The sequence below is a fragment of the Mesoplodon mirus genome (assembly GCF_964341445.2).
Source record: "Mesoplodon mirus genome assembly, chromosome: 17".
Lineage (NCBI taxonomy): Eukaryota > Metazoa > Chordata > Mammalia > Artiodactyla > Ziphiidae > Mesoplodon > Mesoplodon mirus.
The window spans coordinates 1152618-1179486 of NC_138993.1; the positions used below are offsets into that span (position 1 = coordinate 1152618).

The 26869-nt window shown below is 52.0% G+C and overlaps 1 protein-coding gene across 1 annotated transcript; it reads left to right on the plus strand.

Annotated features, from left to right (window-relative positions):
* IL17D (interleukin 17D) lies at positions 1–26613 on the plus strand. The gene is made up of 6 exons (XM_082602597.1): positions 1–330; positions 698–753; positions 1893–1987; positions 3339–3574; positions 4017–4312; positions 26202–26613. Exons 2-6 carry the CDS (start codon positions 716–718, stop codon positions 26482–26484), a joined length of 948 nt encoding a protein of 315 aa, XP_082458723.1. The 5' UTR covers positions 1–330; positions 698–715; the 3' UTR covers positions 26485–26613.
* The last annotated feature ends 256 nt before the right edge of the window (positions 26614–26869 follow it).

Sequence of the window (26869 nt, forward strand, 5' to 3'; positions counted from 1 at the left end):
TCCTGTAATTTCATTGAAACAAAGTGCGAGTAATGGAAACACTATAGTGATTTCATGGTTTGCAGCTGAAAAATACTGTGCTTGGGCATACCCTTGATGAGTCGTTATTCAAGGTAGATTGCTTTGGAAGTTTTGCTTTGTGGGGATTCCAACACTAGTCAAGCAGTTGTGTTTGGGGGCAGTAAAGTCGTCAGAGAAAACAGCAGCCTGTGACCCTCCTGCTCTTCTCCGTAGTCCCTTCAGCCCCGAGCGCCGGCAGCCTCGAGTTGTGCTTCCCGTTGAAACGCGGGGTGCGGGGTCCAAGCCAGGACTGCGTGCATCCTTCTTACGGTATGTCTGGCTGGCGGGCACCGTCCAGAGGAGTGCGGTGGTGGGCAGTCAGGATAGGCGTGGCTGGTGGGTAACACTTCACGAGAGAGGATGGACCCTCCACCTCGTTTTACATTGTCTCCACGGCATGCACACTTCTGGTAGGTGCGGGAGAGGAAACACCGAAATCAGAGCACATTCCCTGCTTGCAGAAAAGGTTATGATCTGATGGGGCAGGCGTTCACCAAATACCCTAAACGGCTAGTGTGTGCGAGAGTCTGGGGCTACGGTCGTGACCAAGACAGCAAGACCCTGCCCTCAAAGAGCGTAAATTCTGGCGGGGGCAGACAATAAATGTATTTTTAAATGGGCTTTGGGTGTTGTTAAGGGCGGTGAAGAGAGTGAAATGGAGGAGCGGCCCGGGGAGCGACAGCGGTGCAGCAGGTGAGCTAGACGCGCGCGTCGTGGTGGGCGGGGGGGGGGGGGGGGGGGCGTTGCGCGCGGTGGGCGGGAGCGTGAGGGGCCGGGGCCCCGGGGCGGGGGCGGGCCTCGTGGAGCCCAGCGGCACCTGAGGCTTCACTCTGCCGCCATAACAGCGGAGGCACGTGATGTGGTCTAACCTACGGAGCACGAGCCCACCGCCCTGCGGGGATTGGCTGGGGCCGGCGGGCGGGGGCGGGTTGCAGCCGCAGCGTGGCGTGCGTGGGAGAGGGGTGCCTGGGGGCTGTGCGGGTCGCTGCTGCCCAGCACACGTTAGGGAGGGAGGGCTCAGCAGAGTTACCGGGGGCCTGCGTGTGGGTTGTGAGCAAGAGAAGAAAGCAGGATGGCAGCGTTTGTGGCGGAGGCGCTGACCGGCCGGGGTTGCCTTTCTCTGAGGTGGGTGCCAACGACGCCGCCGTGGTCGCGTCAGGTCAGCCAGTGCTGCCACGCTAGGGCCCCGGGAAAGCAGCAAACAAATCGTGCGCTGTGCGTCAGGAGGGCCGCGAGCAGCAGGGCTAAGCGACATGCATTCGGAGCCGGGCCAGAGGTGGGGAGGAGAGATCCGAGGAGGGAGACGGAAGCTAATCATCTCGGGAGGAGAATATAACTCGGAAAGTGGGACAGGCCCGCGTGTGGAATGGCCATCTGAGGTGCGGCGCACGCCCGGCTGTATGAACGGAACAGAGTGGGGTTGTTCCAGGCAAATGTCACAGAGCGAAAAAGGAGCAAGGGACTAGGGTATTTGCAGGGCCGTGGTGATCGCGTCGAACCACCAACTCTGCCCCAGCCGAGAAGGGAAACTAGGACTCGCGTGGGGTGGCTGGTGGAAAGGCAGGGTCAGCAGACGAGGTCAGACAGCTAGTACAGGACAGGTGCGGAGAGAAGGTGCTGGTGTCGGGGGCCACTCACACTCGGACGGACGGGGAGCCGCTCCCGGTAATGAGCGCAGGGGTCGCGGTGGGTGAGCACAGGCTTCCAGAGTCGAGACGTGCTGGGGGAAAGCAGGTGGAGCTGGGGTAGCCAATTAGAGGCCGGGTCTTGGGTGGCTCCTCCACAGGTGTTAAAGGTGCGGGAATGAGGTAAAGGCGTGGTGGGACCTCCAGGTGCTGCCCGAGAAGACGACAGATAGAACTCGTGGTGGGGAGACCTGACCTTCGGAGGAGGGAAGGAGGTTTGGATCCGTCAGTAACCCGGGAAGGTAAGTGGACGTAGCCACCCCTACCCCGGCTCCCATGCCAGGGAGCTACAGACGGCCTGGCGCTGTGGGGATTGAGTGATCCGGGGGCTGAGAGAGGAACGGCTCTCATCGCACCTTCAGCGGAGAACACCGCAGAGGAGTTAGCTTCCAAGGGAACATGATGAGGCTGCTTTTGAGTATTTTGCCTTTTTCTCACTCGTCTTAATGTTGGATTGAACTATGAGCATGTTTATTTCACACGTTCATAAATATGTTCAGGTTTGAGGGCAATTGACTACAGACATTTTGCACCTGTTGAGAAGACAATTTCTCAACTCTGCTTAGCATCACAGAAACGAATTTTATGTTCTATCAAGTGGGCAGGCATCTTCAGTAGTTTATGATCTTTCATAAAATGAGAAGTGTTGGAAAGTAAATACTTTCGTTTCCAAGCAACAGGGGAGGAGAGAGAAGTTACCATGTTATTAGACAGCGGAAGATATTTTGTTGAATAACATACGGAATGAGGTGTCTGGCGCTGTATCGCCTTACCTTTCAAAGGATGAAACTGCTCTCTCCTAAAGGATTCCCACACTTCTACCCAATTTTAAAAAAACAGTATGTGTGTGTGTATTGATATGTTTATTCCCATTTTACCAGAAAGAACACAATTTCTCTACTAATCAGAAAAAGTTTTGTAACCTCAAAACAAACGTTTACTCACCAAGCTGTAAATAGCTTAAATGGCTTAAATTGGAGATTTCTGTGGGATTTTGAGCAGTCAATAGGACAATTCCTAAATTCTTCAGTTATAGAATATTCAAGGCATACAAAAGTGTTGTTTTTCTACACAGCATAACTGAAATGTAGTTTATTTACAAGGCAGTCAAATACCTAAGCTGGAAAGCATTTAGGGAACCATAAATTATGTATTTTCTATACCTTCGAAAACCTTTCAGCTGTTACCAATCACTTGTTTTCATTGGCCAAGTATGACTGCCGTAAAATGACCGTATTCACGAGCCCACCACCTAAAAAGCATTAAGCATTCATTTACAGAATGAACGAACGAGCACGTTTGCTTTGGTTCTTGAAATAGAATTCCCTCGTGTAAGTATATTTTCTTTATATACAAAGTATTAGGCTTATTTTACATGACTGCACGTGCTTACAGTCCCGGCATCACGAAGCAGGAGTTCCCGACCCTGTAGCGCCCAAGGATGCCCAGTTCCAGCCATAAAAGTGCAAGCTGGGTAGAATGTTTGGTGCTTGGATTTCGGAGGTGCTAGTGGGGCAGACAAGGACCGCTTCCTGGTGTCTGGGGGAAGGAGAAGCGCCCCCGCCCCCCGTTCAGAACGCTCTCCATCTCCAGTCCCTCAGAGGAAGTCGTGGCGAAGAAGCTGCTTCCAGGCCCCCGCGCGCCTCTCCAGGTGCCCGTCCCGCTCCCGCGGCGCCTTCCTCCGGGAGGCTCTTCGCGGCGGCCGGACCCGGCCGACTTCCCTTCCAGCCGAGGCGCCTCCTTCCGCTCAGCGCCGCGCGGCTCCGCTCGGGACGTGTCCGCGCCTCCGCGACCACCGGAGCCACTTCGGGGCGATGCTGGGGCCGCCGGTAAGTTCGCGGCGCAGCGGTCGCGTCTCGGTCCCCGGGCTCCGGGGGCCGCCGCCCTCCGTCCCGGGCCGCCTCGTGGGGCCCGCGCGCCCAGGACACGCGGGGGCCGCCGAGGGGCCCGGGCGCCGTCACAGGCACTCGCAGCCCGCGGCGCAGCAGCCCGGCCGGCACACACACACGCGCACCGCGCACCCGCGGCCCACGCGGACCCCGGCTCGGGGCGGCGGCGGCGGGGGGCGAGCGGGCCGCCGCGGGGGAGGGCCCCGGGGTGCTCGCGGGCGGCGCGCGGGCGGGGAGGGCGCGCGGGGGCCGGCGTGGTCAGCACCCATCCTCCGGGCGGGGGAGCGGGGCGGGGGGCGCGGGGCGGGGCCCTGGGGGCGGGGGCGCGGGGCGGGGCGCGGGCCCCTCCTCCGCGCGGCGCTGAGCGCGGCCTCTCCCGCAGGTCTGGGCGCTGGTGGCCGGAGTCCTGCTGGCGCTGTCGCCGGGCCGGGCGGGGGGCGCCCCGAGGGCGGGCCGGCGGCCGGCGCGGGCGCGGGGCTGCGCGGACCGGCCCGAGGAGCTCCTGGAGCAGCTGTACGGGCGGCTGGCGGCCGGCGTGCTCGGCGCCTTCCACCACACGCTGCAGCTGGGCCCGCGCGAGCAGGCGCGCAACGCCAGCTGCCCGGCCGGGGGCAGGCCCGCCGACCGCCGCTTCCGGCCGCCCACCAACCTGCGCAGCGTGTCGCCCTGGGCCTACAGGTGAGCGGGCGCGCCGGGGGGCGCGGGGGGTGCCGGAGCGGTAGCAGCTCCTTACCGCAGAGGCCGGGCAGCTCCCTCCGAGGGACCCGCGTCCTCCGTTCACCTTTCCGGTCTTTGAGACGCCCCAGTTTCTTGAGCACCTGTGTCTTGCCAAGTACGTGGTTAAGTGGGGTCTACGCGGCCGAGCCCGGGGAGCCTTCGTTGATTGTTAGAGGACTCTGCGCAGGAGGTCTGTGCGGGGTCTGATGTGGGGTCTTGCGGACGTTTCTCGGGCGCCTGTGCTGGTCCAGGTGCTGCTGGCCTTGGATCCTCTGAGCTTGTCAAGCCTGTGGTCGACAGGAGGGGGGGTGGCGGTCATCGGGGAGCAAACGAGGCGGGACGTGATTGGACACGAGGAGTTAAGTGTGCGGTGGTTTAAGCGGGGGGGAGGGCGGAGGGTCATCGAGCTGGAGGACGGGCGTCATTCCGGGGTCGCTCGGGGGAGAAGTCATCTCGCAGGAAAGCAGCGGTGTGCAGACGGGGCACAGTGTGGCCGGAGTGCCTTCAGCGCACGTATGGCCGTCCGCTTCCTTCCCTGCTGTCGCTGCGGAGTGTCACCGTCCTGAGGGGCTCTCAGTCAGGCTGGAGAAGGTGGGATCCCTCACCGCTGCAGCCTCGGGAAAGGGACGGGGTGACCCGGAGGAAAGGAAGGGAGTGAGGAGCTCAGGCGGGGGGGCGGGGGGCGGGGAGCGCAGGCCTGGGTTTGCCCTTAGCAGTGTTGCAAGGTTGATATTTGTCCTTGAGGGTGTTTTTTCGATCGAGGAAGCTATACAGCCACTCGTGTTTCGAGAAGCTGTCTCTGAGGGGCGAAAACGACACACGCAGCTAGGATGGTGGAGGAGGTGAGACCAAGACCAATGTGAATGGCACTGCTTAAAGAAAAAGGGATTTAGTGGAGGATGGTTCCGTGTGGGACGGAGGGGCCCACAGCGTCCCAGTCCCCACGGTGGGCTGTGCGGGGACGTGGGAAGACCTCCCCCGCCTGCCGTGGCGCGCAGCCCCCTCCGCCCCGCGTGCTGGCTCTTCCCGACAGCGGCTGGTGCCCTCGGGACACACCTGTCAGCCATTCACGCTGGTGCTTCTTCTCCGCCTTTTCCTCTTTCTCCCCACCAATCCCAGGGCCCCAAAGGGTGGGTTATCGTCCCGCCCCTCTCTTTCTAGCCTCATGTCACACCCTTGACGTGCGAGGCGGCATCGCGGAACAACAGACTGTGCTCTCCTCCCAGGCCAGGCCGCGGCCCGTGGACCACGAGGACCACGAGGACCACGATGCATCAGAGTAACTGTTACTCAGGACCTCCTGTTGGGCGCGTCGGCCACGTGTCTGGCTTGGGTTGTGGACGTATTTTAGCAACAGGACGAGGAAGCAGGCTCCCTGGAGGAAACGAGTTCAGGGCCGGGCTGCTGAGTTCCGTCCCTGAGAGCGCGCGGGCGGAGGTGTGGTCTCGCGAGAGGTCGGGGCTGGAGCGCAGACCGGGAGGTGTCGGCCCGAGAGCTCCGCGTGGCGGAGTTGAGCTGCCCTTGTACGTTGCTGGCACTGACGCCTGTGTATCCCCAGGAAAGACCCCAGAGTGGAGGGAGCAGGGCGCGGCCGGGGCAGGTAGCTGTCAGGAACCCAGCATCGCATGGTTCTGCCTGGGGAGCCTTTGCTCCTCACGGGCCTGGGCCAGGAGCTACGCCTGCATCGTTTTTCAGACATTTCGAGCCTCGTGAGCTTGCCCTTCAGTGGGCACGGGGAGGCCCGATGGCTGCACGCTCTGCGGGAAGGATGGTTTCCAGGTTGGGCACGGGCCGGGACGGCAGCCCGCTGCAGGGGACTGGCTGGCCGTTGAAGCCGGCCCTGCCAGGAGACCCCGCCCTGCGCCCTGACCTCGGATCACCTCCCCGCCTCCCGAGTTTCTGGGAAGATTAGAAAAAGCAATACACGTGCCTCTTCTAAGCGGTGTGCTTAGACGTTACTGCCGGGCGGGATCGCGGGCGGAAGAGCGGCCTCACCTGTGCTGTGTCAGCTCAGACTCAGAAGTGCTATTTAAGGCTACAAACAGAGAACTCTTAAAGATGGACGGGGAAATGGACTGCACGTCAAACCTGAAAGGCACAGAAAGGACCACTTCAGCTGTGTAAGCTAGGCCTTAAAATAGAAATTAGGAGTATAAGGTGCTTTCCGTATCTTTAGGGGAGAGATGGATCATTCGATAAATAGCGTTGGGACTGGGTAACCAGCTGAAAAGATACAGTTGGATCTCACTCTTGTATGGAAATAAGTTCCAGATGACTCAGACTTAAACGTGAAAAGTAAAACCACAAAAATACATAAAAATGCAGTCAATTATATTTATACACTTGAGTGGAGAAGGCCTATTTAGTAGCTCACAGGCCCCCAAAGTCATTAAAGAGGAGATTGATAAATTTAATTACATAATTATCTGCCATTTTTTCTTGGCAAAATTGGAAAAAAAAATACAAGGGCAAACTGGGAAAAAATACTTGCAACCCATGTGACAAAGGGCTTGTTTCATGAAGAGCTCTTACAAACCAAGAAAAAGACCCGATGAATTGGTATAGGTCTTATTTACAAAGCAGAAATAGAGACACAGACGTAGAGAACAAAGGTATGGATACCAAGGGGGGAAGAGGGGGTGGGATGAGTTGGGAGATTGGGGTCGACACATACACACTATTGACACCATGTATAAAATAGAGAAGTCATGAGAACCTACTGTATAGTGCAGGGAACTCTACTCGGTGCTCTGTGGTGACGTAAATGGGAAGGAAATCCAAAAAGGGGATATATGTATACGTATAGCTGATTCACTTTGCTGTACAGTGGCAATTAGCAACATTGTAAAGCAACTGTACTCCAATAAAAGTTTAAAAAAAAAAAAAAAGACCCGATGAAAGGAAGACAGAGGCCGTGGTCAGTCCCCATGGAGGGAACTCACATGACCCCAACTCTGAAAGGTGGACAGACCTCGCCCTCAGGCATATTAAAACTGTACTGGGACTTCCCTGGTGGTCCAGTGGTTAGGACTCCACGCTCTTTATTTCCTTTTTCTTTTTTTTTTTTTTTTGCGGTACGCAGGCCTCTCACTGTTGTGGCCTCTCCCGTTGTGGAGCACAGGCTCCGGATACGCAGGCTCAGCAGCCATGGCTCACGAGCCCAGACGCTCCGCGGCATGTGGGATCCTCCCAGACCAGGGCGCGAACCCACGTCCCCTGCATTGGCAAGTGGACTCTCAACCACTGCGCCACCAGGGAAGCCCTATTTCCTTTTTTTTTTTTTTTTTTTTGCAGTATGCGGGCCTCTCACTGTTGTGGCCTCTCCTGTTGCGGAGCACAGTCTCTGGACACACAGGCTCAGCGGCCCTGGCTCACAGGCCTAGCCACTCCACGGCATGTGGGATCCTCCCGGACCGGGGCACGAACCCACGTCCCCTGCATCGGCAGGCGGACTCTCAACCACTGCGCCACTAGGGAAGCCCAAGACTCCACGCTCTTAATGCAGGGGGCCCGGCTTCAGTCCCTGGTTGGGGAACTAGATCCTGCATGCCGCAACGAAGATCCTGAGTGCTGGAACTAAGACTTGGTGCAGCCAACTAAATAAATATTAAAGGGGCTTCCCTGGTGGTGCAGTGGTTAAGTATCTGCCTGCTAATGCAGGGCACAGGGGTTCGAGCCCTGGTCCGGGAAGATCCCACATGCCGCGGAGCAACTAAGCCTGTGTGTCACAACTACTAAAGCCCACACGCCTGGAGCCCGTGCTCTGCAACAGGAGAAGCCACCGCAATGAGAGGCCCGCACACCGCAACGAAGAGTAGCCCCCGCTCGCCACAACTAGAGAAAACCTGCGCAGCAACAAAGACCCAACACAGCCAAAAATAAAAAGAAAAAACAAAAAGCTAACTCTTGTTAAAAAAAAAAAAAAAATCACTGTACTGAGAGAGCTGTTTGGTGGGCGCGCCTGTCCAGCCGAGCTGGCACGGTGTGAGGGGAAGGCTCTCCCTATACTGGGGGTGTGACGGCTACAGCTTTTATGCAAGACAGTTAGGTATTAACTACAACAATTTCAAATTCCTGTTTTGCCCCTCCCCCTTCCCTCTCCCCATTGGTAACCAACCACTAGTTCTCTGTGTCAGTCTGTTTCTGTTATATTCTTTTTTTTTTTCAGATTCCACATACAAATGACAACATGGTATTTGTCTTTTTCTGTCTGAATTATTTCACTAAGCATAATATCCTCCAGGTCCATCCACAGTGCTGCAAGTGACAAAATTTCATTCTTTTTCTATGGCTAATATTCCACTCTATATGTATATATGTCTTCTTTATCCATTTGTCTGTTGATGGACACTTAGATTGCTTCCATATCTTGGCTAGTGTAAAAAATGCTGCAGTGAACATTGGGGTGCATGTATCTTTTTGAATTAGTGTTTTCTTTTTTTTTTGGATATATACCCAGGAGTGGAATTGCTGGATCATATGGTAGTTCTATTTTTTTTTTTTTTTTTTTTGAGGAATCCTCACACTGTTCTCCACAGTGGCTGCACCAATTTACATTTCCACCAACAGTGCACAAAGGTTCCCTTTTCTCCACATCCTCGCCAGCATTTGTTATTTGTGTTCGTTTTGATGATGGCCATTCTGACAGGTGTGAGGTGATATCTCATTGTGGTTCTGATTTGCATTTCTCTGATTAGCATCGTTGAGCATCTTTTCATGTGCCTGTTGGTCATCTATATCTTCTTTGGAAAAATGTCTATTCAAGTCTTCTGCCCATTTTTTAATTGGTTTTTTTGTTTTTTTGATATTGTGTTGTATGAGCTGTTTATGTATTTTGGATGGTAGCCCCTTATTGGTCATAACACTTGTAAATATCTTCTTCGATTCAGTAGATTGTTTTTTGTCAGTAGCTTCCTTTGCTGTGCAAAAGCTTTTAAGTTTGTTTATTTTTGCTTTTGTTTCCTTTGCCTTAGGAAACAGATTGAAAACATTATTGCCACAATTTATGTCAGAGAGTGTTCTGCTTATGTTTTCCTCTAGGACTTTTATGGTGTCAGATCTTAACGTTTAGGTCTTTAATCAATTTGAGTTTACTTTTGTATATGGTGTTAGAGAATGTTCTAATTTAATTCTTTTACATGTAGCTGTCCAGTTTTCCAAACACCACTTATTGAAGAGACTGTCATTTCTCCACTATGTATTCTTTTCTCCTTTGTCATAGATTAATTGCCCATAAGTGTGTGGGTTTATTTCTGGGCTCTCTATTTGGTTCCGGTGATCTGTGTGTCTGTTTTTGTGGCAGTACCATACTATTTTGATTACTGTAGCTTTGTAGTATAGTTTGAACTCAGGGAGTGTGATTCTTCCAGCTCTGTTCTTCTTTCTCAAGATTGGTTTGACTATTCAGGGTCTTTCGTGTTTCCATTCAAATTTTAAAATTATTTGTTCCAGTTCTGTGGAAAATGTCATCGGTGTTTTGATAAGGATTGCTTTGAATCTGTAGATTGCCTTGGGTAGTATGGTCATTTTGACAGTATAAATCCTTCTAGTCAATGAACAAGTGTATCTTTCTATCTGTGTTATCTTCAATTTGTTTCATCACTGTCTTATAGTTTTTCGAGTACAGGTCTTCTACCTCCTTAGATTTATTCCTAAGTATTCTTTTTGATGATATGGTAAATGGGATTGTTTCCTTAATTTCCGTTTCTGTCAGTTCATTGTTAGTGTATAGAAATGCAATATATTTCTGTGTATTTATTTTGTATCTTGCAACTTTACTGAATTCGTTGATGAGCTCTCGTAGTTTTTTGGTGGTGTATTTATGATTTTATACGTATAGTATCATGTCAGCTACAAACAGTGAAAGTTTTACTTCTTCTTTTCCAGTTTGGATCCCTTTTATTTCTTGTCTGTTTGCTGTGGCTAGGACTTACAATATTATGTGGAATAAAAAGTGGTGAGGGCTTCCCTGGTGGCACAGTGGTTGAGAGTCTGCCTGCCGATGCAGGGGATGCGGGTTCGTGCCCCGGTCCGGGAAGATCCCACATGCCGCGGAGCGGCTGGGCCCGTGAGCCATGGCCACTGAGCCTGCGCGTTGGGAGCCTGTGCTCCGCAACGGGAGAGGCCACAACAGTGAGAGGCCTGCATACCGCAAAAAAAAAAAAAAAAGTGGTGAGAGTTCTGATCTTAGAGTAAATGCTTTTCAGCTTTTCAGCATTGAGTATGATGTTAGCTGTGGGCTTATCATATATGGCCTTCATTATGTTGAGGTATGTTTTCTCTATACCCACTACTGGAAAGTTTTTATCAGAAATGGATGTTGAATTTTGTCAAAAGCTTCTCCTGCATCTATTGAGATGATCATGATGGTTTTTATTCTTCAATTTGTTAGTGTGGTGTATCCCAATGATTGATTTATGGATATTGAAAAATCCTTGCATCCCTGGGATAAATCCCACTTGATCATGGTGTATGGTCCTTTTAATGCATTATTGGAATCAATGTGCTAATGTCTTGTTGGAGATTTTTGCATCTGTGTTCATCAGTGATATTGGCCTGTAGTTTTCTATTTTGTGTGATATCTTTGTCTGGTTTTGGTATCATAGCATGAGTTCAGATGCATTCCTTCCTCTCTGATTTTTTGGAATAATTTCAGAAGGATAGGAATCAACTCTTCAGCTCTTCTCTAAATGTTTGGTAGAATTCACCCATGAAGCCATCTGGTTCTGGACTTCTGTTTGTTGCGAGTTTTTTTCTTTTTTTTTTTCCCAATTACTGATTCAGTTTGATTACTGGTAATTGCTTTGTTCATATTTTCTCTTCCTTCCTGGTTCAGTCTTGGGAGATTGTACACTTCTAGGAATTTGTACGTTTCTTCTAGGTTGTCCATTTTATTGGCATGCAGTTGTTTATAGTAATCTCTTATGATTCTTTGTATTTCTGTGGTATCAGTTGTAACTTCTCCTTTTTCATTTTTGGTTTTGTTGATTTGGACCCTCTCTCTTTCTTTTTTTTTTTTTTTGCGGTACGCGGGCCTCTCACTGTTGTGGCCTCTCTCGTTGCGGAGCACAGGCTCCGGATGCGCAGGCTCAGCGGCCATGGCTCACGGGCCTAGCCGCTCCACGGCATGTGGGATCTTCCCAGACTGGGGCACAAACCCGTGTCCCCTGCATCGGCAGGCGGACTCTCAACCACTGCGCCACCAGGGAAGCCCTCTCTCTTTTCTCTTGATGAGTCTGGATAGAGGTTTATCAACTTTGTTTATCTTTTCAAAGAACCAGCACTTAGTTTCATTGATCTTTTTATTGGTTTTGTTTTGTTTGTATTTGATTTATTTCTGCTCTGATCTTTATGATATCTTTCCTTCTACTAACTTTGGGTTTTGTTTGTTCTCCTTTTTCTAGTTCCTTTAGGTGTAAGGTTAGGTTGTTTATTTGAAATTTTTCTTTTTTCCTGAGTGTGTATCACTGTAAACTTCCCTCTTAGAACTGGTTTAAAAAAATTTTTTTTAATTGAACCATAGCTTATTTACAATTTTGTGTTAGTTTCTGGTGTAGAGCAAAGTGATTCAGTTATGTATATACATGCATATATGTATATATATTCTTTTTTATATTCTTTTCCATCATGGTTTATTACAGGATACTGAATATAATTCCCCATGCTATACAGTATGGCCTTGTTTGTCCATTTTATATATTGTAGTTTGTATCTGCTAATCCCAAACTCCTAATTAATCGTCCTCCCCTTCCCCTATGGTAACCACAAGTTTGTTTTCTATGTCTGTGAGTCTGTTTCTGTTTTGTAAATAAGTTCATTTGTACCATATTTTAGATTCCACACATAAGTGATATCATATGATATTTGTCTTTCTCTGTCTGACTTCACTTAGTATGATTATCTCTAGGTCCATCCATGTTGCTGCAAATGGCATTATTTCATTCTTTTTTTTTTTTTTTTTTTTTTTGTGGTACACGGGCCTCTCACTGTTGTGGCCCCTCCCATTGCGGAGCACAGGCTCCGGACGCGCAGGCTCAGCGGCCATGGCTCAAGGGCCCAGCCGCTCCGCGGCATGTGGGATCTTCCCGGACCGGGGCACGAACTCGCGTCCCCTGCATCAGCAGGCGGACTCTCAACCACTGTGCCACCAGGGAAGCCCTATTTCATTCTTTTATGGCTGATATTCTATTGTGTATATATATCACATCTTCTTGATCCATTTATCTGTTGATGGACATCTATGTTGCTTCCATGTCTTGGGTATTGAAAATAGTGCTGCTGTGAACACTGGGGTGCATGTATCTTTTAGAATTAGAGTTCTCATCTTTTAAAAAAATGTTTATATATTTGGTTGCACCTGGTCTTAGTTGCAGCAGTCAGGCTCCTTAGTTGCAGCTCACCAGCTCCTTAGTTGTGGCTTTCGATCTCCTTAGTTGTGGCAGGAGGGCTCCTTAGTTGTGGCATGTGAACTCTTAGTTGTGGCATGCATGTGGGATCTAGTCCCCTGACCAGGGATCGAACCTGGGCCCCCTGCATTGAGAGTGCGGAGTCTTATCCACTGCACCACCAGGCAAGTCCCTAGAGTTTTCACCTTTTCCAGTTATGTGCCCAGGAGAGGGATTGCAAGATCATATGGTAACTCTATTTTTAGTTTTCTGAGGGACCTCCATACTGTTTTCCATAGCAGCTGCACCAATTTACATTCCCACCAGTGGTGTATGAGGGTTACCTTTTCTCCATACACTCTCCAGCATTTATTGTTTGTAGATCTTTGTTAAAAAATTTATTTTTATTTTTTGGCTGTGTTGGCTCTTCATTGCTGTGTGTGGGCTTTCTCTAGTTGTGGCGAGCAGGGGCTACCTTCTCTGCAGTGCACAGGCTTCTCACTGCGGTGGCTTCTCTTGTTGCAGAGCACGGGCTCTAGGCATGCAGGCTCAGTAGTTGTGGCGCACGGGCTTAGTTGCTCCGCAGCATGTGGGATCTTCTCGGACCAGGGCTCAAACCCATGTACCCTGCGTTGGCAGGTGGATTCTTAACCACTGCGCCACCAGGTAAGTCTGCACGTATCTTTTTGAATTATGTTTTCTTCTGGATATGTGCCCAGGAGTGGGATTGTGGGATCATATGGTAGCTCTGTTTTTAGTTTTTTAAGGAACCTCCAAACTGTTTTCTATAGTGGCTGCACCAATTTACATTCCCACCAATGGTGTAGGAGGGTTCCCTTTTCTCCACACACTCTCCGGCATTTATAGTTCATTTTTTAAATTCTTTTTAAAAAATTAATTAATTTTTATTTTTGGCTGCGTCGGGTCTTCGTTGCAGCATGCGTGATCTTTCCTCGCAGTGTGTGAGCTTCTCTCTAGTTGTGGCGCACAGCCTTCTCTCTAGTTGTAGTGTGTGAGTTTCTCTTCTCTAGTTGTGGTGCACAGGTTCCAGAGTGCGTGGGCTCTGTAGTTTGTGGCACTAGGGCTATTTAGTTGAGGTGTGCATGCTCAGTAGTTGTGGCACATGGGCTTAGTTGCCCCACGGCATATGGTATCTTAGTTCCCCGGCCAGGGATTGAACCCGTGTTCCCTGCATTGCAGGACAGATTCTTTACCACTGGACCACCTGGGAAGTCCCTCATTTGTTGTTCGTAGACTTTTGGATGATGGCCATTCTGACTGGTGTGAGGTGAAACCTCATTGTAGTTTTGATTTGCATTTCTCTAATAATTAGTGATGTTGAGCATCTTTTTATGTGCTTTTTGGCCACCTCTATGTCTTCTTTGGAGAAATGTCTATTTAGACCTTCTCATTTTTTAATTGGGTTCCTTGGTTTTTTTTTGATATTGAACTACATGAGCTGTTTGTATATTTTGGAGATTAATCCCTTGTTGGTTGCATCATTTGCAAATATTTTCTCCCATTCTGTGGGTTGTCTTTTCATTTTGTTTATGGTTTCTTTTGCTGTGCAAAGCTTTTAAGTTTAATTAGGTCCCATTTGTTTATTTCTGTTTTTATTTCCATTACTCTAGGAGGTGGATTCAAAAAGATATTGCTGAGATTTATGTCAAAGAGTGTTCTGCCTATGTTTTCCTGTAAGAGTTTTATAGTATCCAGTCTTACATTTAGGTCTTTAATCCATTTTGAGTTTATTTTTGTGTATGGTGTTAGAGAATGTTCTAATTTCATTCTTTTACATGTAGCTGTCCAGTTTTCCCAGCACCACTTATTGAAGAGACTGTCTTTTCGCCATTGTACATTCTTGCCTCCTTTGTTATAGATTGGCCATAGATGCGTGGGTTTATTTCTGGGCTTTCTATCCTGTCCATTGAGCTATATTTCTGTTTTTTTGCCAGTACCATCCTGTTTTGGTTACTGTGGCTTTGTAGTATAGTCTGAAGTCAGGGCGCCTGATTCCTCCAGCTCTGTTGTTCTTTCTTAAGATTGCTTTGGCTCTTTGGAATCTTTTATGTTTCCATATGAATTAAATTTTTTTTGTTCTAGTTCTATGAAAAATGCCATTGGTAATTTGATAGGGATTCCATTGAATCTGTAGATTGCTTTGGGTAGTATAGTCACTTGAACAATATTGATTCTTCCAATCCAAGAACATCTCTCTCCACCTGTTTGTGTCATCTTCAGTTGCTTTCATCAGTATCTTATAGTTTTCAGACTACAGGTCTTTTGCCTCCTTAGGTAGATTTATTCCTAGGTATTTTATTCTTTTTGATGCAATGGTAGATGGGATTGTTTCCTTAATTTCTGTTTCTGATATTTTATTGTTAGTATATAGGAGCAACAGATTTCTGTGTATTAATTTTGTATCCTGGAACTTTACCAAATTCATTGATGAGTCTAGTAGTTTTCTGGTGGCGTCTTTAGGATTCTCTATGCACAGTACCATGTCCTGTGTATACTCTCTGCCCCTACTACCCATCTCCACCTCATAGTGCTTCTTTCTTTATATCTTTAGTTGTAGAACGTCTTTTCTGGTAGGTTCTGGTCTTTTTTTTATTGGTAGTTGCTCTGTAAATATTTGTCATTTTGGTGTGCCTGTGAGCTTGGGGGTCTTCCTGCTCCACCATCATGGCCAAGCTCCAAAAAAGGGGCCAAAACATCTTAACTTCAAAATGGAGAGCCGAAAGGGAAATTTACCAACCACGAGGAAAGAGCAGATACTAAAGAAATGAAGCTTCAGCGGGTCACGCCGGCCTTCGATTTCCCAAGAGTCTTGGCTCCAAGGGAACTGTTTGCTCTCGCTGGTTATGGGCTCCCGGCAGAGGCCTTACTTGCCTTCACGGAGGTTAGAGCCCCAGGGAGCCACAGCCTGGGGACACAAGGAGCTGGGTGGGGACAGAGCCAGGACCCAGGTCCAGACCGCTCTGGGTCCCCTGGCTGTGCTCCCCACATACGGGCTGTTAGAAAAGCAACATTCAGCCCCCAGAATATAAAAGTATTTTCTCATTTACTTTGTGTCATCATGTTTGTTTCTCTTAAGCTTTAGAAACAAATACGACAAAAATAAAATCAATGTGATTGCTCAGTAAGTTTTTAAAAGTCACATTGACGTAGTAAGAAACATATTGTAGGAATACTGAGGTTTATTTCAGTTTAAAGATACACATTGCTTATTTATGGTGACACCCCAAAGATACACATCCACCAACACTCCAAGTAATTTTTACTTGTTTATATTTCTCAATTTTGGGTATTAGTCTAAAGGTAACTTTTCTCTAGGATGTGAATAATGCACAACAATTTATTTTTAGGCTTTGCTACTTTTCTTTATAAATTCCTCCGGGGAATTTAAGCAACTACACCTACGTTTATTTTGCAATAAACAACTCCATGGGTCACAATAGCAGCAAGGGAATAAATGGAAAGAAAAAGAAACAGGACAAGGAGGAGAGGAGAGGAGGGGTGACGGGGAGGTCGAGGGACCTAACGGGAGGGGCAGGGGGACCACCCGCTTGTGGGCGCATCGGCCCTGTACGGATGAGCCTGCACTGGGGGTACCAGCAGGGGCGCTGGCCGGGTGTTAGGAAGCGCCAGGAAAGTGGAATTTTCGCACGGAGAACCCAGGTTGGCTCTGCTCTGTGGCCAGAACTCTCAGCAGGGGACGCTGGGAGTAGGGGCGGCAGCAGCGACAGCTCCCAGCTCGTGGCAGGGGGAAGGTCACCACTGTCTCCGGCCGGGCCAGCGAGATGCCCGCGGGGATGACCTGCAGGTTCCTACGCTGGTTTCAGGAGGGCAGAAACAGGAAGGGCGCTTCTGCTCGCCCCTCCTCCGACCCTGCGTCCGCCACGCCACCCCCGAGCGTCGCCTCCGCGCCCCTTCCCCAACAAGTGTCGCCTAGTTGTCCAATCCACTGTGCGAGGCGGTGCTGTGGACATCGCTTTTTCTTCATTATGTTGTCCTTAAAATTGTAAAAGAATATTAATTAGAGAAAGTACAGAGGTGAGGAGCGTCATGGTAGAGAAGGTCCGCCCCCTTCTAATGTTCCCGCTTGTTTCTCTCGTGCGCCCCCTCCCCCCGGGTGCACGGTTAGACTGTGTCCAGTTTATTTTCTTCTTCCTTCCTCCCCACGGACAGGAGCCGCGGCTCGCAGGGAGGTGGCCGGCAGGGGGCAGCACCGGCCAACCCACCCGCCCGCCGGCCCCGGTCATCTTTCAACCTGGGGAGACCTTGCTTCTGTCTGTTTTTCGTTGGCAAGTTCACTGCCGCCTGGCGCCCGGCTTCGTTATTCTCATGATTTAGAAGCAAAGCCTTTCTGGCTTCCCGGGTATCTGTGTATTGCCTGTGTATCAGCACAGGTGTCGTGTCCTTTCTGTTATGAAGGGCAGGGAGGGAGGAAAGGACGGAGGCCGTCAACTGCCGGCGGGGGCGGGGCTCCAGTGACAGCACTCGGCGTTGCGCGCAGGCAGACTCCGGGGTAGAGAAGGAGAAACTCATCATTTAGCGCAGCTTGGTAGGAAATGGTGGTATTTCTCCCCCCAAATATTTTTATGCATAAGTGACTTTAATTGGTCCAAGTCCTGCATGGATCTTTTTCTCTGAGCTGCTCAGCACACAGCGGGCTGGGCTGCGGCCACCAACGTTCCAGAGTGAAAAATAGAAGCGCTGTCGGGAGCGCCGTCATGGGGTGACGGTCTCTCCTGAAAATAGGCCATTCGTTTTGCTTTGAAGGTTGTCTTCTCGGACTGCCGGGTCTTGTTCTACGTAAGATGAGTGAATATTCCACGCCGTCGTCCCCTGAATCAAATGTCTGTGTCCTTCATACGGCGGAAGGACTGGGGGGCGAGCGCGCCTGCCGCGAGCCGACGTCCTCTTGGCCTCGGTCTTGCAGAAACGACACACGAGGCTTGAAGGAGAGCAGTGGGTGCCTGGCTCCCGCGGTCAAGGGGAAAATGACCGTCCAAAATGCTGCCAGGACGAGGCGCAGCGTCTGGGCTCATGTTCCGTGTGGATTTTTCCTCACACCGCGCACGAGGTGCTTGGCCCGCCCGCCCCAAGGACGGACGCAGCGGACGTGGCTCCAATGCCAGATTCTGCAGCTTCCTTGGACGGAGAGTCCGGACGGTGGTGGCAGGAGCTCTGTTTTTCCTTGGAAGAGATTCTTCCCAGCTGCCCGGAATGCGTGGCATCTGCCCTGAGGGAGAAAAGGGCCCTAGAGAAGCTCTGGCTCATTCGTTCCCTGGTTCCCTTTCTCTGTCCCTCGGAATCGTCTTCCAGATTCCTTCCAAGTGTCTCTGCTCTTCCCTGAGCTCCCAGGTGGACAGGTCTTGCACGGAGTCACTGGGTCACCCTTTTCCAAGGGCCCCGTGGTGGTAGGGCTGAGCCCCTGGGGGCCTCGGGCCCCTCGTGCAGGGCTGGGTCTTGGGGGGTGGACCGGGCCTTCCAGGCTCCACGGGGACCAGCCTGGCAGCAGAGGAGCCGGTGGGTCTGCATCGGCCTCCCTGGCTTGGGGTCAGGGCTGTCCGAGGCCAGGCTCAGGATCGCAGCACAGTGGCCTCGGCCCAGGGTCACTGACCCCTGGCTGTCCTCGCCGGCATAGGGCCAGGTGCGCCCGCGGGGACGGCCTCAGGGTCCATGCGGTCAGGCCCGTCTGCCTCCCAGCTGGTCCCATGTCCTGTTCCCCAGGGACACACACACTCAGGTTCTCGTCGGGCGGGACCATGTTCAGGGCTTCCTGGCAGCCGCGGTGAAAGCCCGTCCGGCTCAACCTGAGCAACAGGAGGGCCGGCGCCGCCGCGCAGGGGGCTGCCATCTCCTGTCCCTAAACCCCTGGCGGTCGAACCCGTTGCACAGGGAACCACAGACCTGCCTCAGTGCCCTGTGGTCTCTCAGACCGGGGCCCAGCGGCCTCCCCGGGGCTGGTCAGGACTGTCCAGGGGGCTTTTAAGCCTGGCCCGGCCCTGCGTCCCCCTGAGCTCCACAGCCCTGGGGAGGGGACAGCATCCCAGCAGAGAGCAAACCAGGTCTCAGCGCCACCATCCATGCTGGCTCAGCAGTGACCTTGTGGGCTAATTAGACTCCTTGGCATGGGCGTCCAGCGGGAGGGTCCTGAGATTGGGGGTGGGGGGGTGGGGAAGTGCCCTGGTTGTGTGCAGTCACCCCCTCGGAGGTGCTGGGGGCTTCTGTCCGGGGCTTCCAGACACGAGCCAGGCGGTCACTTGGCAGCCAGCAGGCTGAGCTCCTGAGTGTGGAGGGAAGCGTGGGAATCTGGGGTTGAACAGGCCCCATGCCACACGGTTCTGAAAACCACAGTTTGGAAACCTTGTTTCTGCCTTAATTGCCCAGGTCCAGGAGAAACGCGCTTGGGAAAAGACACTGTTCCCCTCAGCCTCCCTGGGGGCGCCCGATGTCTTCCCGTTAGCAGCGTCTTGAAGGCTGGTAGAGCGAGCCCCTCCTATGCTTCCTCGCAGCTGTTTAGACTGTTCTGGGCCCTTTTCTCTTGTGCGAGTTTTAGAATCAGCCTGCCAAGTTCTAAGAGAAATCTACGAGAACTGCACTGACTTCATAGATTACTTTGGGGAGAGTCTCCGATATATTAGAAACTCAGGGGATTATGGGTGTCTTTTCTAAGCAGAAAATGTTGATAAAAATATCACTTTATTAGTCCTGCCATCAAGAAGGTGGAGGAAGCAGCCTGCCCATCAAATCCATCCCCTGCACTTTGCAGAGAACCAGCAGGGGCGATGACTCGTCCAGTGTCACTGGTTGGTAACCAGGTTGGACCAAAATTGTAGGTTTAGGACACTGACTCCAGGCCGCCCCTTTAAGAAAGTCTGTTTTGGCCTTGGGGTCTGGGGACCCTGGACTGTTGAGGCCACTTGGTTCCATCCGTTGCTTCTGGGCGGGGAGGGGCCTTTCCCCACTTCTTCCTGGCTTTGGGGCTTGGGGTCTTGGGATTGCTGTGAAAGACGTGATCACACAGCCTCTGCTGTTTGAAATTGAACTCATTTGTGCTTTGCAAAGAGGGGGGCTGGGTTTGTGCATAAGCACCGTGGCAGCTCCGCCCGTGACCTGCTGCGCTCCTGGGGGGAGTGGGGGGGAACTGCCTCGAATTGTTTCCTACCCCGTCCAGGGCCCGGCGGCTCTTTTCCTGGCCCTGCCGTCACTCACATTCCTCTGGGCTCGGTTTCCATCCCGTCTCCGCACGCCCTTTGTTTCTGGATTAAGCTGGGCCAGCTGTCGCTCCCGGCGGCCAAGCTTCACACGTGGGGTCCCTGCAGAGGGGACCTGGCCTCGCTCCCGCGTGTTCCCTCAGGCTGGGTGCACACGGTGGCAGCAGAAGCGGGAAGGCCGAGGGGGTGGGCACTGGGGGCCGTTCGACCGCGTGTCCTTGTGGGGTGACAAAGGATCCCTGCTGGCAGCTTTCTTTACCCCGAAAGCACTCCTGAGGATTTTCCCAGAATCTCAAGGCCGGGGGTTGGGGTGATGAGCCCGTTTCTGTCCCGTGTCCCGGGGCTTCTGGACTTTCCTCCTGAGCCCCGCGCCCACCCCCCGTCGTGGTCGCCGCCAGCCCCCCACCTGCAGTGCTCGGTGTCGGGTGGGATGGATGCGTTGCACCCCGTCCCGTGGTAGCACATTTCTATCCTGAGAGAAACGCTGGCCACGAACCCCTGATGCTGAGCCATCCATGTTCTCATCCCAGGTGGGGTGGGCAGGGGTCCCATTGTCACAGTGCCTTGGCCAGAGGTATCCCTGTGACAGTGGAAACTTCAGTCCCTCGGGCCAACTGGCGGGAGTCAGGGGATATTTTTAGTCGGATGAGGCTTCTGACCTGTCACCACATCCAGGTGGCCATCAGGTCCACCTACAAAACTAGCATGTGACACGGGGACTGTCACCTGTGTAGAAAGAAACCCCAGTTGTTTGAAAGGGATCTTTATGCCCTCAGGTTGGGGCCTCCCTCCCACACCCGATTCTGTCCCATGGCTGCGTCTACACCGCCGTCTACACTGCCGTCGGCATGAGCTTCCCGTTGTCAGCCTGAGCCTGTCAGAGTCTCACAGCCCCTTGTGGCTTCCAGAACCCGTAACTCCAGACTCTCTGCTCTGGGCTCAGGGGTCCTGCCACATCGCAGATTTCTTCGCAAGTCCCTGCCCCACCGCACACACGCATGTAGACACACGCACGCGCCGCTCCCCCTGGCTCCCTCCCCCACCACCTTCGAGCCCAGCCCTCTGGCCTCACCTCACCCCTGGGCCTCCCCTGGGTCCCATGCACGGGTGTGTCCGACCCCTGGCTGCGTGCAGGAGGCTCACTGCTGACCTGCTGAGACAGGTTCAGAGGCACACGGTCACTGTGTGTGTGTGTGTGTGTGTGTGTGTGTGTGTACACACACGAGTTTGGCAGTTTCTCTAAAAGATAAAGACCTTTTGTTAAACAAAACCACAATACCATTGAACACACCTAAAATTGAATACTTCCTTCTTATCTTCAAATAGTCCAGTTTAGATTTTCTTGATTGTCTTGTATTTTTAAAACATAAAGTTTTTTCTTTTATTACTTAATTCTTTGCTTTGAAATAATTTAAACGTAACAGGAAAATTTGTGAAATTAGTACAAGGAAATCCCTGTACCCCTTACCCAGACTGCCCAAGTCAGCATCACAGCTCAGCAAAATTACCAAGATGAGGCGCTGCATGGATACGGTGCCATATTCTGAACTGTGACCTTCAGAGGGTTCCTACTCGTGCCTCTTCCCTGCCCCAGGGTCCAGCCTCTGCAGCTCAGGGCCCTTCAGTCTGTGACAGCCCCTCAGTCCTTTGTCTCTCGTGGCTGTGATGCTTTTGAACAGTGCTGGTCCATTGTTTTGTCCAGTGTCCCTAAGGGTTTGATATGTTTTTAAAGCAACCATATAGTTTCTCATCCAGATGAAAACACTTGGGAATTGGGGATGCACTCCTAGCTGCACCTGGTCAGCTGGTGTAAACCAGGTCAGCGATGCCCCAGTACTTATATCACTCTGCTCAAGGCGCTCCATTTTTTAAATTGAGATACAGTTGACATGTTATTATTAGTTATTAGGTGTGCAATATAATGATTCAATATCTGCATATATGGCAAAATGATCACAATAAATCTAGTTAATGTCCGTCACCACACAGTTTTGTGCACGATGAGAAATGTTAAGATGTACTCTCTTAGCAACTCTCGAATATGCTATACAGTATTGTTTTTTTATACGTCTTTATTGGAGTATAATTGCTTCACAATGCTGTGTTAGTTTCTGTTGTACAACAAAGTGAATCAGCCATAGGCATACACATGTCCCCATATCCCCTCCCTATCCCACCCCTCTAGGTGGTCACAGAGCACCAAGCTGATCTCCCTGTGCTATGCGGCTGCTTCCCACTAGCTATCTATTTTACGTTTGGTAGTGTATATATGCCCAAGCCACTCTCTCACTTCGTCCCAGCTTACCCTTCCCCCTCCCCGTGTCCTCAAGTCCATTCTCTACCTCTGTGTCTTTATTCCTGTCCTGCCCCTAGGTTCTTCAGAACCTTTTTTTTTTTTAAGATCCCATATATATGCGCTAGCATACGGTATTTGTTTTCTCTTTCTGACTTGCTTCACTCTGTAGGACAGGCTCTAGGTCTATCCACCTCACTACAAATAACTCAATTTCGTTTCTTTCTATGGCTGAGTAATAGTCCATTGCATATATGTGCCACATCTTCTTTATCCATTCATCTGTCGATGGACACTTAGGTTGCTTCCATGTCTTGGCTGTGTTAATAATGCTGTGATAATAATGCAGTGATCATACATCTTTTCAAGTTAGTGTTTTTGTTTCCTTGGATAAATACCCAGTAGTGGAACTGCTATATTACTTAGTAGTTCTATTCTTAATTTTTTTGAGGATTCTCCATATTATTTTCCAGTGTCTGCACCAACTTAACATTCCCACCAACAGTACACAAGGGTTTCGTTTTTCTCATCTTCGCCAACACTTATTTCTTGTCTTTTTTGGTGGGGGGGGGAGCGTGTTGTGTCTTCGTTGATGCGCACGGACTTTCTCTAGTTGCAGCGAGCAGGGGCTACTGTTCATTGCGGTGCACAGGCCTCTCTTGTTGCAGAGCACGGGCTCCAGGCGTGCGGGCTTCAGTAGTTGTGGCTCGTGGGCTGTAGAGCGCAGGCTCAGTAGTTGTGGCCCATGGGCATTGTTGCTCCGCGGCATGTGGGATCTTCCCGGGCCAGGGCTCGAACCCGTGTCCCCTGCATTGGCAGGTGGATTCTTAACCACTGCACCACCAGGGAAGTCCTCTTGTCTTTTTGATAATAGTCATTCTGACAGATGTGAGGTGCTTTTGATCTGCGTTTCTCTAATAATTAGCGATGTTTGAGCATCTTTTCATGTGCCTGTTGGACATCTATATGCCTTCTTTGGAAAAATGTCTATTCAGGTCTTGAGCCCATTTTTTAATCAGTTTGTTCTTTTGGTATTGAGTTATATGCATTCTTTGTATTTTGGATATTAACCCCTTATCAGATATATGCTTTGCAAATACTGCCATTCAGTGGGTTGCCTTTTCATTTTGTTGATGATTTCTCAAAGCTCTTTTAATATTTAGGTTCCCCTGCCTCTTTTTTCCCTCTTGGAATGAAACCTCTGTTGAGTTTCTTTTATTTGGTATCTCTCTATACACTTATGTGAATGATCTTACTTAACCACTATTCATATGCTAATAATTTAAAAATCTCCATCTCCAGCCAAGATCTCTCTTGGGCTCCAGACTGGCTTCCACTCTGTAGTCTGAGGGACCTAAAATTCCATCTGATTGGGTCACTTCTCTAACATCCTCCCTGTTGCCTTCAGGGTCAGATCCAAATTCCTGTTAGGAACCAGAGGCCTCACAGAGGCTCCAGCCCCAGCTTAGTTCTTCTCCTGTGCTGCGGCGCCTGACGTGGTCCCTCAAACCTAGGCTTTGACCTCTGCACTAAATGCCCTTTTTCCTTCTTCATCTGGATGAGTCCACCCAGGTTCCACTTTACCAGGAAGCCTCCTCTGCTGTAATGGCCAGGTTTAACTCTGTTCCTTTGTATATTTATCCCGAGAGGGTGAGTCCTTGGATGGTAGATTATTATAGTATTTCATCTATATTCCTACTGCCTGAAACACCACGAGCACAATGTTGACTGTGATTGCAGATATTATAAATTCCCTTCCCTCCTAATGTAAGTAAGGGTCTAAGCTTGATCTCAGGGTCTGAAGGACAGGAAGCTGAGGAGTCCAGACTCACCACCACCCTCGTACCATCTACTGAACTCTTCCTCTGTGCGGGCGCTGTGGTGGGCTTGTTAGAGCACGAGAGTGCGTCCAGATACAGTCCTTACCCTTCCCTCCCAGGGGAAGACGTGGAAAATGTGCAGTTCTGTCTGAGAGGCCCAAGGTGTTGAGAATATGGGGAAAGAAGAGGTTAAATCTAAGAACTCTTAAAATAATGACTTGCATTGGACCTTAAAACATGGTAAGTCTTGGCTGAGTTGAGATTGGTTTGGGGGAAGAGTTCATGTTGAGCAAAAGCTTAGCCGCGGCCCCTGCCAGGCGTCCTGCTCTGGGGGCGGGTGTTGGGCACGCGGACGGCTGGGAAAGTACGTGGGTGAGGGGCTGGTCGTGGGGGCCTCGGAAGGCGAAGCCGAGGAGCTGGGATTTTTCCTGACATGACCGCCCCTGCCCGACAGGGGATGTTGGGGGGCCTGTGCCCGTGTAGGGGATGGGAATGAGGCATTATGGGGGTGGAAAAGTAAAGTTCTTACAAAGGCAGCAGCGAGGGAGAAGTGATGAGATGCTTATAAAAGATATTTTCAACTCTTTGTGGGCATGCGGGCCGGATGGAGTTGCTGTGGGTCTCCGTGTCCCGGGGGGCAGGCAGGTGCCTTCACAGGCCGGCCCTGCCGCCCTCCTCCTGCCGGCGCGCAGATCTCCGGGGCTGCTCCTTGCACGGCAGTGAGAAGGGAGTCGGAGCCAGGCCTTCCTGCTCCCCCGTTGCTATCCTCCTGGGCACCCCGACTTTTCCCCTGACTTCATCCCCACATCCACATGGTGGCCAAGGACTCAGAAATGTCCCTCTGGGATGCTCAGGGGCAGGGCAGTGTAGCGTGGTCCCCGAGTTTAAGCACCACCCTCCATCTTGACGGCACCCTGAGGCCCGCCCCTCCCCTCCCCACCGGCCCCCCCTCCCTCCAGCTGCAGGCCTGACCCCACCTTAGTTCTTTCCTGCTGTGTAAGTGGCACATAGTTGGTGTCAAGTGGATTTGTTGTTGCGTGAAGATACCATTTCTGAGGCTGCCCACAGGCCATGGGCAGTTGGCCTGGTTGATATGGCCTCCAGTCCCCCCCATGCTTAACAGCTGGTCAGGTTCTGCCTCCCGGCCCACTTTGCCCAGTTTACCCATCGCGTGCCTTCCTGCCTCTGCACTTTCATAACTGGTTGTCAAAAGGTCCTTCTCATCGGGAAACTTCTTAGCTTGGCTGGTGCCCTGCAGTCCTGCACGGTGAGGGCCGAGGGACACTAGTCTACAGAGGTTGCGTGTGAGGGACAAGAAGCTTCTGGAAGCCTAGCCACGCCCTCCCTGCGGAGCCCCAGGGGTGGGCACCCTTGGGCACATCTTGCTTGGTTCGTTTCCTTCCTAGGCTCCCCTCGGGCCAGCGCTCGGGGGGCCCTCCCGGGCGTGGTGCATGGTGGATGTATGGATGTGTGTGTCCCTTGAGAGGTCAGGTCACGGCTGTGACCTGAGACTTCAGGGTCACAAGGACCCAGCTCCAAAAGTAAGAGGGCAGATGAATGGAAATGAGAGTTTGGGGTCTTGGCGATCCCGAGGTGGGGCAAGTGTCCCCATGCAAGGTGACGTTAGGGAGGAGTCCTGGGTTCCATCAGTGACCTCCTGGTTTCGGGGAGGTGAGGGGCAGGGTCCAGCCAGCAGCCACAGGCTCATCCTGGGTGCCGACACATGGGAGGGCACATGGACCCTGATGGACAGTGAGACGCAGGGCCTTTCTCCAGGGTCCCCGGACAGGTGTCTGGCAGCCGCCTCTGCTTGAGGCTCTGTCAGCGGCGGGGAGGCCAGGGTCTGCCCAGCCTGGGCCCGTGAGGTGGTGAGCGCCCAAAGCGGGGCGGCTGGGGGCATCTCATTGCGCATGCGGGCTGTGTGGTGTACACCTGTCCTACGCGCACTGGTGCCGAGTCTGAAAGCGTTTTCAGGGAATGTGGCCTGAGGGACGGCCGTAAACTGTCTTCACTTAAATACAGTGAAGGCCAGTGGCTGCTCGGCTTCAGCCCTTCGCTTATTAGTCAGTGACCCCAGTGCCCACCGGCCCAGGAGCCAAGCCCTCAGGGCCTGTTCTCTCCCCGCAGAATCTCCTACGACCCCGGCCGCTTCCCCAGGTACCTGCCCGAGGCCTACTGCCTGTGCCGGGGCTGCCTGACCGGGCCGCGCGGGGAGGAGGATGTGCGGCTGCGCAGCGCCCCAGTGCTCGTGCCCGCGGTGGTCCTGCGTCGGACCCCGGCCTGCGCGGGCGGCCGCGCCGTCTATACCGAGGAGTACATCACCATCCCCGTGGGCTGCACCTGCGTGCCCGGGCCGGACAAGGATGCAGACGGCACCAACTCCAGCCTGGAGAAGCCGGCCCAGCCCTGAGCAGCCATCCCCAACCCGGGGACCCCGAGGCCCCAAGGAAACTCGGACGGAGCATCCAGCGCTGGACTGGACTGCGTGCGAGCCTGACCTCCTGCATCCCCCAGGCTTCCTCTTGGGCAGGAGCGCAGGGCAGTGAAAGGTGTCGGGAACCAACCACGTGGCAGCCCTGCGTGGGCTGCCCAAGGCTGGGGCCACCACAGGTGCCCCACTTCGCCAGAGTTCGTTGAGGCTCCCGGCCACTTGCAACCACGGGTGGTAGCGCTGCAAGGGCCGCTGGGAGGGGACGGAGCCTCACAAGGTAGAGGACAGACAGACAGATACTTAGCATCTGTTTTTTAGCACCTTTTAAAAAAAAAGTAGAATATATACCTTCTTGTTTAGTCAG

What these genes read in the sequence shown, in the direction of transcription:
- IL17D (XM_082602597.1), top strand. Translation starts at nt 716, where the DNA reads ATGGAGGAGCGGCCCGGGGAGCGACAGCGGTGCAGCAG. An exon ending in GAGCGACAGCGGTGCAGCAG is followed by an intron (nt 754 to 1,892) that starts GTGAGCTAGACG and finishes TGGGACCTCCAG; the next exon opens with GTGCTGCCCGAGAAGACGAC. An exon ending in TCCGTCAGTAACCCGGGAAG is followed by an intron (nt 1,988 to 3,338) that starts GTAAGTGGACGT and finishes CTCCATCTCCAG; the next exon opens with TCCCTCAGAGGAAGTCGTGG.